The sequence below is a fragment of the Mesoplodon mirus genome (genome assembly GCF_964341445.2).
Source record: "Mesoplodon mirus genome assembly, chromosome: 4".
NCBI lineage: Eukaryota > Metazoa > Chordata > Mammalia > Artiodactyla > Ziphiidae > Mesoplodon > Mesoplodon mirus.
The window spans coordinates 61,872,906-61,886,089 of NC_138979.1; the positions used below are offsets into that span (position 1 = coordinate 61,872,906).

Consider the following 13,184-nt stretch of genomic DNA (forward strand, 5'->3'; position numbering starts at 1 on the left):
CCAACCTTCACCTACATCCCTACTCCCACTTCATTCCAGACAAACTGGACTACACACTTAAAGGCACTTTCCTTGCCTCTCTGCCTTCTTAATGCCCTTCTACATGCATGCAACTCTACCTGCCTTTCAAGAGCCCACTTTTATGCCACTTTCTCCTTGAAGTCTTTCCTGATCTGAGCTCTCCATCCATTTCCGTCTTTTGAATTCCCATTCATTTTATTTGTGGCTTATGGGTTTCCTCTTTGAGTGTAAGCTACCTTACACATCTTTGTATCTCCCATGACACCTAATATTAGGTACTCAATAGGTGCTTATTGACTAAAAGAGATGTATATATTCATTATGTATTCATTATAACATAATAGGCTTAAGCTCAGTGAGGGTAGGAACTATGACTGTCTTATCCCCATTCTGATTTTCTAGCCCCTAGCACATAGGAAACACTCAATAAACATTTGTTCAGTTACCAGTTGTCAGGATATAAATTTCCTGGTGACCCAGTAGATATCTGGAAATACTACTTTATGTTATATTTTTTTAAAGTATTAGTTACTTACGTTTATTCATTTAATACTGACAAATACCCGTTGGTAAAGGTCATGTATTAATATTCTCACTTTACAGAAAAGGAAACTGTGTCTTAAAGAAATGAAGTAGTTTGTTTATGATCATATAGCCAATGAGTTAACAGAATGGAGTCTAAAATTCAAGTCTTCCGATATGAAGTTTAGCATCCATTTTCTTGGCCAAGGTGGTTTGCCCAAAGACCAGTCTGGTTCCATCTGCTTTAGAATTGTTGAGGTTAAACTATTGCAATCATGCTGTATGGAATAGAATTAAGTCCTGATTGACCCAATGTCTGTATGTTGGATGTTTTCAAAATCAAACAAACAAAACACAAAAACAGTTTTCTGAAGAAAATCTTGGCCCTGCCTGTGGACACTCCCTCCAAGGTGAGATGCCTGTCTGTTCAGGCACTCTTCTTGTGGGCTTCTACCCCTAGTTGGATTTGCTGTTAAGGTGTGGGTCTGATTTCAGCTGGCAGCATAGAGAGCAGGTCTCCAGGTATTTACCAGGCAGTACAGTCTGGCCCTTACCACTCCTCTTAGTCATTGAAGACATGAGGGGGAGAGTCAGGGAGCCTTGCTTGATGCACATGCAGTCATTCCCTTTTCATACTCATATATTCTTAAATCCAGTCACATCAGCAGCCAGCTGAGCACCTAGCCTCCCACAGCTGCTTTTACTAGATTGCTGTTTGCTCATTCCCATCAGGCTGGGTATTAAGGATCATTGTAAGAAACAAGTCCTCTGAAACTGTTTCATCTTTTATGAGGATATTATGGGACATTCATTATAATACACCATGTCTTTTATGAAAATTTCTTGAGAGAAATCTGTCTGACCTTAATACAGAGAATGCTTTTACCTCTCCAGAGCAATTGCTTTGTTTTTACCTTATGGACATTGTGAATGTTTAACTTAACACTCTCTGGTTAGCTGCCAAAAAGCAAGAGCCAAATTTGTGGCCCACCCATAACAAATGTACTCTATGCCTCGTTAACTTCGTTCCTGGCTCCAGTTTATGTCTGTGCTCAAGTTATTCTTTCTTCTTAAGAAAATCTTAATTCATGCCATCTTATTTTATACAGATTGATATACACACTCATCAACAGACTTGTATTACTTCTGAAATAGTTCATATACTGTATGCACAAAAAAACCATCTTTGGTGCTTCCTAGCTACCTCATTACTTGAGGTTTTTTTCTTCAGGGGTATATTTATTTTTCTGTATGGGTTTTTGTAGGGTTTTGATTACATGAAAATGGTTATGTCACAAAATTTTATTGTTTTAATAGTGTAACCAAGTGGTAAAATAACTGGTCTAATGGCCAGAATTGATTAAATTGATGTCACTATTCTAGCCCAGTCTTTCATAGCAGTGTTATTTTCTTACAATATGCTTTGCTTTGTACTCTCAATCTGCATGTGACAGTTTATTGCTTTATGATTTTTAGAAATATTGTTATGCTGCCAAGTGAGTGCATAGCAGTGACCTCTGTTAGGTTCAAATATTATATTACCACACTTATCATGTTTCTTGTCTCTTAGCACCCTACCTCAGGTGATCATGAGCATATTAATCTTACTATATGACTTGTCTTGCTCCCACTCTAAGTTAGTCGTGCCTTTGTTTGAACAAGATAATATGAATGGATATTTGTTTCCAAACCTCATTTCCTTTGATTAGTTTGGAGCTCTATCCAGATTGTCCAATCATCTTACTAATATCATCAAATTAATAACATAAATACTATTTGTACAACATTTTATACTCTTTTAATACCTTCGAGTAACATTATTTGGCCTTTTCTACAACTTTCTGGGGCCTTTTTACAGATGACCAAAAACAAGGACAAAATCAAAGTCAATTAAATGACTTAATCAGGATGATACTAGCAAATCAGTGGTAGAACTAGGGCTAGACCCAGGTCTCATGATTCCTGTGCCACACTACCTTTCAGTGTCAGAAGAATTTCTGTAGTCTCTGTCTTACCCCTTGAGGTTAAAGATGGGAAAGACTGTCACTCATGTTCATAACTGGGCAGAATCAGGAATGAATTTCATTTGTATTACTCTCATGATTTTCTGTTCTTGAAATTACAGTTCCTTTTAACTACTCTAATCACTGTCACTTTCCATTATGGAATGAGGAAGCAATATTTTATCTTATCTCTTGAAAATTAATTTTGAAATGGAAGCTGTTTCCCTTAGTAATTAGTAACATTTAAATTGGACTCTGAAAATTCATCTTTTTTTTAAAATTAATTTATTTATTTATTCTTGGCTGAGTTGGGTCTTCGTTGTGGTGCGTGGGCCTCTCATTGCGGCGGCCTCTTGTTGCGGAGCACGGGCTCTAGGCGTGCAGGCTTCAGCAGTTGTGGCTCACAGGCTCTAGAGCGCAGGCTCAGCAGTTGTGGCGCACGGTCCCAGTTGCTCCGCGGCATGTGGGATCTTCCTGGACCAGGGCTCGAACCCATGTCCCCTGTATTGGTAGGCAGATTCTTAACCACTGCACCACCAGGGAAGCCTTGAAAATTCATCTTTAATATAAAAACAATTTGCCATTCTTATCATGCATATTCATTAAAGGGCCAAATATATGGTTAATGCTATAGAGTTTGGTAAAACATTAGTTATAATTTTAACCAATCTCTGCATTTAAAGAGGAGATTTTAAATCCATGCTTACTATTTCAGAGGCAGAATTTCCAAAGGTTTCATTCTAACTAATTGTTAACATAAAGCACGTAAGCTAGAGTTTTTTTGAGTGTTTACTCTTAGCCAGACATTGTTGCTAAACACTTTACAATTATATTTAATCCTTACCCAAAACCTTGTAAGAGTAGTTGCTATTTATGATCCCCATTTTACAGCCAAGTATCATATTCAACAGTAAATATTGTCTTCTGCCTCTCCTTCAGCTTCTGGAATTTCTGAGCAGCCCTGGTCAGTACAAGATGGACCCAGTAGTCTTGAGTTACATGGACAGTCTACTGCGGCAATCAGATGTCTCACTATTGGATCCTCCAAGCTGGCTCAATGACCATATTATTGGGTTTGCCTTTGAGTACTTTGCCAACAGTCAGTTTCATGACTGCTCTGACCATGTCTGCTTCATCAGCCCTGAAGTCACCCAGTTCATCAAGTGCACTGGCAACCCAGCAGAGATCGCCATGTTCCTTGAACCCTTGGACCTCCCTCACAAGAGAGTTGTATTTTTAGCCATCAATGATAATTCCAACCAGGCAGCTGGGGGAACCCATTGGAGTTTGTTGGTTTATCTCCAAGATAAAAATAGCTTTTTTCATTATGATTCTCATAGTAGGAGCAACTTAGTCCATGCAAAGCAGGTAGCAGAGAAACTAGAGGCTTTCTTAGGCAGGAAAGGAGACAAATTGGCCTTTGTGGAAGAGAAAGCCCCTGCTCAACAAAACAGCTATGACTGTGGGATGTACGTGATATGTAACACTGAGGCCTTGTGTCAGAACTACTTCAGGCAACAGCCAGAATCACTACTGCAGCTACTCACTCCTACGTACATCACAAAGAAGAGAGGAGAATGGAAAGATCTCATTGCCACACTTGCTAAAAATTAGCTGTTGAAATATATTTGTGACTTTTGAAGTCTCCTCTTTCTGCCTCTCCCCATGTATTGGATGGCTACAACCTCAGTGCCTGAGGGAAGATACCTGGTAGAGGAAAGTTTAGAATTCTTACTTTTTCCTGAGAGAATGTTATCCTCTGTATTATCCTAATGGAAAGTTTCACTTTAACCCTAACTTGAGAGCAATATGTTCTGTGAAAATGTCTTGAAAATATGCACCAAAACCTTAAAACCAAGCTATCTTAACACTTATTAATTCCCTTTTGGTCTCCCTTATCCACATTGGCTTATTCCAAAGGAAAAGCAGTGATCGGTAAAACAAATTAAGACTGTGAAGTCCAGAATGCAAGAAGAAAATTATAGCAGAACCAAAACCTTATTGCACAGCCCACATATTTTCTTTTTTGTCAAAAATGATTTGACATAACATGACCTATAACTAAATAAACAATTTAAAAGCCGTATGCCAACTCACTGTGCTATTCTGTTGATTATTAGTTAGTGCCTAGCGACATGTAAAAGGATTATTTTATTTTTTTGAATTTTATTTTTTTATACAGCAGGTTATTAGTCATCAATTTTATACACATCAGTGTATGCATTTCAATCCCAATCACCCAATTCATCACACTAGCACCCCCCATCCCCCTGCCGCTTTCCCCCCTTGGTGTCCATACATTTGTTCTCTACATCTCTGTCTCAGTTTCCGACCTGCAAGCTGGTTCATCTGTACCATTTTTCTAAGTTCCACATATATGTGTTAATATACGATATTTGTTTTTCTCTTTCTGACTTACTTCACTCTGTATGACAGTCTCTAGATCCATCCACGTCTCAACAAATGACCCAATTTCGCTCCTTTTTATGGCTGAGTAATATTCCATTGTATATATGTACCACATCTTCTTTATCCATTCGTCTGTCGATGGGCATTTAGGTTGCTTCCATGACCTGGCTATTGTAAATAGTGTTGCAATGAACATTGGGGTGCATGTGTCTTTTTGAATTATGGTTTTCTCTGGGTGTATGCCCAGTAGTGGGATTGCTGGATCATATGGTAATTCTATTTCTGTTTTTTTAAGGAACCTCCATACTGTTCTCTATAGTGGCTGTATCAATTTACATTCCCACCAACAGTGCAAGAGGGTTCCCTTTCCTCCACACCCTCTCCAGCATTTGTTGTTTGTAGATTTTCTGATCATGCCCGTTCTAACTGGTGTGAGGTGATACCTCATTATAGTTTTGATTTGCATTTCTCTAATAATTAGTGATGTTGAGCAGCTTTTCATGTGCTTCTTGGCCACCTGTATGTCTTCTTTGGAGAAACGTGTATTTAGGTCTTCTGCCCATTTTTAGATTGGGTTGTTTTTTAAATATTGAGCTGCATGAGCTGTTTATATATTTTGGAGATTAATCCATTGTCCATTGACTCATTTGCAAATATTTTCTCCCATTCTGAGGGTTGTCTTCTAGTCTTGTTTATGGTTTCCTTTCCTGTGCAAAAGCTTTGAAGTTTCATTAGGTCCCATTTGTTTATTTTTGTTTTTATTTCCATTACTCTAGGAGGTGAATCAAAAAAGACCTTGCTGTGATTTATGTCAAAGAGGATTCTTCCTATGTTTTCCTCGAAGAGTTTTATAGTGTTCGGTCTTACGTTTAGGTCTCTAATCCATTTTGAGTTTATTTTTGTGTATGGTGTTAGGGAGTGCTCTAATTTCATTCTTTTACATGTAGCTGTCCAGCTATCCCAGCACCACTGATTGAAGAGGCTGTCTTTTCTCCATCGTGTATCCTTGCCTCCTTTGTCATACATTAGTTGACCATAGGTGTGTGGGTTTATCTCTGGGCTTTCTATCTCGTTCCATTGATCTATATTTCTATTTTTGTGCCAGTACCATATTTTCTTGATTACTGTAGCTTTGTAGTATAGTCTGAAGTCAGGGAGTCTGATTCCTCCAGCTCCGTTTTTTGCCCTCAAGACTGCTTTGGCTATTTGGGATCTTTTGTGTCTCCATACAAATTTTAATACTTTTTGTTCTAGTTCTGTAAAAAATGCCATTGGTAATTTGATAGGGATTGCATTGAATCTGTAGATTGCTTTGGGTAGTATAGTCATTTTCACAATGTTGATCCTGCCAATCCAAGAACATGGTATATCTCTCCATCTGTTGGTATCATCTTTAATTTCTTTCATCAGTGTCTTATAGTTTTCTGCATATAGGTCTTTTGTCCCCCTAGGTAGGTTTATTCCTAGGTATTTTATTCTTTTTGTTACAGTAGTAAATGGGAGTGTTTCCTTAATTTCTCTTTCAGATTTTTCATCATTAGCGTATAGTAATGCAGAAAGTTTCTATGCATTAAAGTTTGTATCCTGCAACTTTACCAAATTCATTGATTAGCTGTAGTAGTTTTCTGGTGGCATCTTTACGATTCTCTATGTGTAGTATCATGTCACCTGGAAACAGTGACAGTTTTACTTCTTCTTTTCCAATTTGTATTCCTTTTATTTCTTTTTCTTCTCTGATTGCCATGGCTAGGACTTCCAAAACTATGTTGAATAATAGTTTCAACTATTATTGGTGAGAGTGGACATCCTTGTCTTGTTCCTGATCTTAGAGGAAATGGTTTCAGTTTTTCACCATTGAGAATGATGTTTGCTGTGGGTTTGTCGTATATGGCCTTTATTATGTTGAGGTAGGTTCCCTCTATGCCCACTTTCTGGAGAGTTTTTATCATAAATGGGTGTTGAATTTTGTCAAAAGCTTTTTCTGCATCTACTGAGATGATCATATCGTTTTTATTCTTCAATTTGTTAATATGGTGTATCACATTGATTTGCATATATTGAAGAATCCTTGCATCCCTGGGATAAATCCCACTTGATCGTGGTGTATGATCCTTTTAATGTGTTGTTGGATTCTGTTTGCTAGTATTTTGTTGAGGATTTTTGCATCTATATTCATCAGTGATATTGGTCTATAATTTTCTTTTTTTGTAGTATCTTTGTCTGGTTTTGGTATCAGGGTGATGGTGGCCTCATAGAATGAGTGTGGGGAGTGTTCCTTCCTCTGCAACTTCTTGGAAGAGTTTGAGAAGGATGGGTGTTAGCTCTTCTCTAAATGTTAGATAGAATTCACCTGTGAAGCCATCTGGTCCTGGACTTTTCCTTTTTGGAAGATTTTTAGTCACAGTTTCAATTTCATTACTTGTGATTGGTCTGTTCATATTTTTTATTTCTTCCTGGTTCAGTCTTGGAAGGTTATACCCTTGTAAGAATTTGTCCATTTCTTCCAGGTTGTCCATTTTATTGGCATAGAGTGGCTTGTAGTAGTCTCTTAGGATGCTTTGTATTTCTGCAGTGTCTGTTGTAACGTCTCCTTTTTCATGTCTGATTTTATTGATTTGGGTCGTCTCCCTCTTTTTCTTGATCTGGCTAATGGTTTATCAATTTTGTTTATCTTCTCAAAGAACCAGCTTTTAGTTTTATTGATCTTTGCTATTGTTTTCTTTGTTTCTATTTCATTTATTTCTGCTCTGATCTTTATGATTTCTTTCCTTCTGCTAACTTTGGGTTTTGTTTGTTCTTCTTTTTCTAGTTCCTTTGGGTGTAAGGTTAGATTCTTTGAGATTTTTCTTGTTTCTTGAGGTAGGCTTGTATAGCTATAAATTTCCCTCTTAGAACTACTTTTGCTGCATCCCATAGGTTTTGGATCGCCGTGTTTTCATTGTCATTTGTCTCTAGGTATTTTTTGATTTCCTCTTTGATTTCTTCAGTGATGTCTCAGTTATTTAGTAACGTATTGTTCAGCTTCCATGTGTTTGAGTTTTTTACGTTTTTTTCCCTGTAATTGATTTCTAACCTCATAGCGTTGTGGTCAGAAAAGATGCTTGATATGATTTCAGTTTTCTTAAATTTACTGAGGCTTGATTTGTGATTTGTGACCCAAGATGTGATCTATCCTAGAGAATGTTCCATGCTCACTTGAGAAGAAAGTGTAATCTGCTGTTTTTGGATGGAATGTCCTATAAATATCAATTAAATCTATCTGGTCTATTGTGTCATTTAAAGCTTCTGTTCCCGTATTTATTTTCACTTTCAATGATCTGTCCATTGGTGTAAGTGAGATGTTAAAGTCCCACACTATTATTGTGTTACTGTTGATTTCCTCTTTTATAGCTGTTAGCAGTTGCCTTATGTATTGAGGTGCTCCTATGTTGGGTGCATATATATTTATGATTGTTATATCTTCTTCTTGGATTGATCCCTTGATCATTATGTAGTGTCTTTCCTTGTCTCTTGTAACATTCTTTATTTTAAAGTCTTATTTGATATGAGTATTGCTACTCCAGCTTTCTTTTGATTTTCATTTGCATGGAATATCTTTTTCCATCCCCTCACTTTCAGTCTGTATGTGTCCCTAGGTCTGAAGTGGGTTTCTTGTAGACAGCATATGTATGGGTCTTGTTTTTGTATCCTTTCAGCAAGCCTGTGTCTTTTGGTTGGAGCATTTAATCCATTCACGTTTAAGGTAATTATCGATATTTATGTTCCTGTGGCCATTTTCTTAATTGTTTTGGGTTTGTTTTTGTAGGTCCTTTCCTTCTCTTGTGTTTCCCACTTAGAGAAGTTCCTTTAGCATTTGTTGTAGAGCTGGTTTTGTGGTGTTGAATTCTCATAGCTTTTGCTTGTCTGTAAAGCTTTTGATTTCTCCATCGAATCTGAATGAGGTCCTTGCTGGGTAGAGTAATCTTGATTGTAAGTTCTTCCCTTTCATCACTAAGTATATCATGCCACTCCCTTCTGGCTTGTAGAGTTTCTGCTGAGAAATCAGCTCTTAACCTTATGGGAGTTCCCTTGTATGTTATTTGTCATTTTTCCCTTTCTGCTTTCAATAATTTTTCTTTGTCTTTAATTTTTGTCAATTTGATTACTATGTGTCTCGGTGTGTTTCTCCTTGGGTTTATCCTGTATGGGACTCTCTGCGCTTCCTAGACGTGGGTGGCTATTTCCTTTCCCATGTTAGGGAAGTTTTCGAGTATAATCTCTTCAAGTATTTTCTCATGTCCTTTCTCTCTCTCTTCTTCTGGGACCCCTATAATGCGAACGTTGTTGCGTTTAATGTTGTCCCAGAGGTCTCTTAGGCTGTCTTCATTTCTTTTCATTCTTTTTTCTTTATTCTGTTCCACGGCAGTGAATTCCACCATTCTGTTTTCCAGGTCACTTATCCGTTCTTCTGCCTCAGTTATTCTGCTATTGATTCCTTCTAGTGTAGTTTTCATTTCAGTTATTGTATTGTTCATCTCTCTCTGTTTGTTCTTTAATTCTTCTAGGTCTTCGTTAAACATTTCTTGCATCTTCTCAATCTTTGCCTCCATTCTTTTTCTAAGGTCCTGGATCATCTTCACTATCATTATTCTGAATTCTTTTTCTGGAAAGTTGCCTATCTCCACTTAATTTAGTTGTTTTTCTGGGCTTTTGTCTTGTTCCTTCATCTGGTACATAGCCCTCTGCCTTTTCATCTTGTCTATCTTACTTTGAATGTCAGTCAACACATTTGAAGAGATCAACTGGCTAGAAGCAGATCAAGACCTAACCTAATTCAACATCTAAATATTAAGAGAATTGGTTACTCAGTTCTGTGAGATCTCTTCCATTCATCATGCAAAGGCTTTCCCAGCTATAATTTTTGCCAATACTTGATAAAGATGGTGTTAGCCCATCTTCCCCCATCTGATTCCCGGAGTGCTTTAAGAAAGGGGGAATATTAAATAACTTCATTAAAATAAATGTCTTGGTGGACCTCTTAGATTGCTCAGTGAGTGAGCTGCCTTGCTACTCTGGACTGATAACAAGCTTTCCTTCACCTTGTCTATTAGCCATGCACACACTCTTTCCTTATATCCAAAGCTCTATGGTTTTAAAACTTATAGCTGATAACTTCCCAAGATTACCTGGTTTTTCAGATAAATATTTCTGCTTTCTTTTTTTTTTTTTTTTTTTTTTTTTTTGCGGTACGTGGGCCTCTCACTGTTGTGGCCTCTCCCGTTGCGGAGCACAGGCTCCGGACGCGCAGGCTCAGCGGCCATGGCTCACGGGCCCAGCCGCTCCGCGGCATGTGGGATCTTCCCGGACCGGGGCACGAACCGGCATCCCCTGCATCGGCAGGCAGACTCTCAACCACTGCGCCACCAGGGAAGCCCTATTTCTGCTTTCTGGTAGTCATTTTTCCTCTCCTCTCTATCCTTAATCTGACATAATTGTTTTCAGTTAGTCATGGTGATTTGAGGACTATTATTGTATCTGAAACTTACAGACTGAAAGTTGGTTTATTTTTTAGATATAAAGGAGAAAAAGAGACCTTTCTCAGCCCTTTCACTTAATTCAAAATGCAGACAATGTAACTTTTAAAATGTGGAGCTAAGAGTAAAAAAGAAAAGCTATCCCTCCTAAATCATGGATATGTTTTTTCGGAGTTATTTCAGATAATTAATAATTTAAATGATATGTTAGATGCACATATTCTATTTCTAATGAGAATTAGATTGCAATGTGTATGAGACTTGAAAGCCAAAGATTAGCTTCAGCCATGAAACTTATTTCAGCTACCTCCCCAGCCTAACCCTGCCCCCAGCCCAACCCTGCCCCCAGCCCACATGGCCCAAAGTAACCTCACCACTCAGTGACCACAGAGGCAGTAACCCAGTTCCTTTTAGTCGGGAAGGGAAAACCCAGTAAGTGTAAATAAGTACAGGTCACATAGCAGGCCTCAGTGAACACAAGTTGAAACTAAAAGTCAAAGAGAAAGCTACCAAAAAAGTTTCCATTTCAAGTCAGTATATTTGGGATAAAAAAGGATACCCAATGGAAGCTGGGAGCAGGAAAAAAAGATTAGGAACTGGCAATCAGCCATAGAGGTGAAATAGGGAGGGAGGGACAACAAAAGGACACAGGTTGCTGAGGCCAGGAGTGTAGATATGATAAGAAAGCAATATTGTTTAAATAACTGTTGACTTAGGCATCTAGTCTAGACTGCGAAAGGGTCAAATTCTCTCTGGGAAAAGTTGTTGTCTTTCTGATAATGAATAGTGCAAAGTATGTCTGTTTAAATGTCAGATTGTCTCCCTCTTAAAGATAGTACATATGGTAGCAATCTTTCCTGACTCCCTAAGATTCGTGCCAGAAATAAATTATTTTTTGAACTAAACTAGTAAAGTCTAAAAAAAAAGAAAAAGACTAAATCTAAGGTCTCCTTTTCCAGATACATAACATGATTGGATTGTACCACAAGTTAGTCTACTTCTGTAAAACTTTTGAGTATGCCATTTGTAAGTGTTAGCATTGTAAATGACAGGAGAACTTGAGTCTACTTGTAATACTTCACTAGATACTGTAACAGCCTGTAAGTTATACACCTGCTTGACCATATACCATTGATATTACATGATATACAATAGGAAAAAGATCTTTCGCTGGTACAGTGCTCCCTTCTTTTAGAGTCAAAAGGATCTAGTGTGCAGAATTCAATTTAAAAATATTCAGTGGGTAAGCAGTTTATTCAAAAGTGGATTGAGAGGCTTCCCTGGTGGCGCAGTGGTTGGGAGTCCGCCTGCCGATGCAGGGGACACAGGTTTGTGCCCCAGTCCGGGAAGATCCCACATGCCGTGGAGCTGCTGGGCCCGTGAGCCATGGCCGCTGAGCCTGCACGTCCGAAGCCTGTGCTCCGCAATGGGAAAGGCCACAGCAGTGAGAGGCCCGCATACCGCAAAAAACAAACAAACAAAAAAAAGTGGGTTGAGCAGTTATTACACTGAACCACCCTGCTTTCAAATATCCTGTTGTATTGATCCATAAGTAACTCACACTCGTCCAACCTGTGTCTCATATGGAATTGAAAGGTCACCATATATAAACCCAGCTTCAGATGGTGGTCAGAAATATCATTGAGTTTTATATTTAACACTGTCCAGATCAAAATATTTCTGCCCTTTGGCTAGATAGCTGTTGAAGTTCCTAAGCACTAGTCCTAATTGGATCAGAATAATTTAAAAACAAGTGGATTATATTTCTGATATGTCTTATTATTTTTATCTATAGTTTTTACTATATCCATATTGACTATATGTTTTAGTAATAGGTATTCCATTGAAATGGCAAACTCATATGGTTATTTACTGATACTGAAATGTTTTTCTTCCATCACTTAGAAAAGGGGAAAATAGTTACAGAAATTTACATGCTATGGTGTGGGAAAGAGCATGAATATTGCAAATCCAAGCACTGTCAGTTATACACTTATAGTCTTGGGCAAGTTTCAGATTCAGTAGCCTCATCTGCAAAATGAAGTTGCAGTCTGTTTAAGCAGGTACAATGAGGATTCAGTATGGTGTGTAAAGCATATAGTACACACAAAAATAAACCTATTTCTCTGTCCTACTACCAGTCCATTTTAAGACTAGCAGCAAGTTTGAAAACTTAGTTTTATAGTGCACCCATTGAGCTGTGTGAAAAATGGCCTGATAAATACTGTTATGTCAAAAGAGAAAACTTACTCAAGGGTGGTAAATGACAACTAATCTTTGTATCATTCTATAACATGCAAAGTACTTTATATACGTTATTATATATAATTATAATCTCATTTAATTGTCAAGTTTTTTCCAGGTATTATTTTTGTATTGAATTATGGTTGATTTACAGTGTTTCAGGTGTATAGCAAAGTGACTCAGTTATACATGTATATATTCTTTTTCAGATTTTTTTCCATTTTCTATTATAGGTTATTACAAGATATTAAATATAGTTCCCTGTGCTATACAGTAGGTCCTTGTTGTTTACCAGTTTTATATATAGTAGTGTGTATCTGTTAATCCCAGATTCCTAATTTATCCCTCACCCCCACTTTCCCCTTTGGTAAACATAAGTTTGTTTTCTGTCTTGTGAGTCTTTTTCTGTTTTGTAAATTAGTTCATTGTGTCATGTTTTGAAATTCTGCATATAAGTGATATGTGATATTTA

The 13,184-nt window shown here is 37.7% G+C and overlaps 1 protein-coding gene across 2 annotated transcripts in view; it reads left to right on the forward strand.

The window, feature by feature from the left end:
• Positions 1-13,184, forward strand: part of SENP8 (SUMO peptidase family member, NEDD8 specific) — a 44,588-nt gene that overhangs the window by 12,936 nt on the left and 18,468 nt on the right. Inside the window, exon 2 of one of the 2 annotated variants that reach the window (XM_082618522.1) lies at positions 3,486-4,632. The exons of the other annotated variant lie outside the window; for it this stretch is intronic. Coding sequence (XP_082474648.1) covers positions 3,522-4,160 — 639 coding nt within the window. The 5' untranslated portion in view covers positions 3,486-3,521 and the 3' untranslated portion in view covers positions 4,161-4,632. Of the gene's footprint in view, positions 1-3,485; positions 4,633-13,184 lie in introns of those variants that run through there. 2 annotated transcript variants of the gene reach the window in all.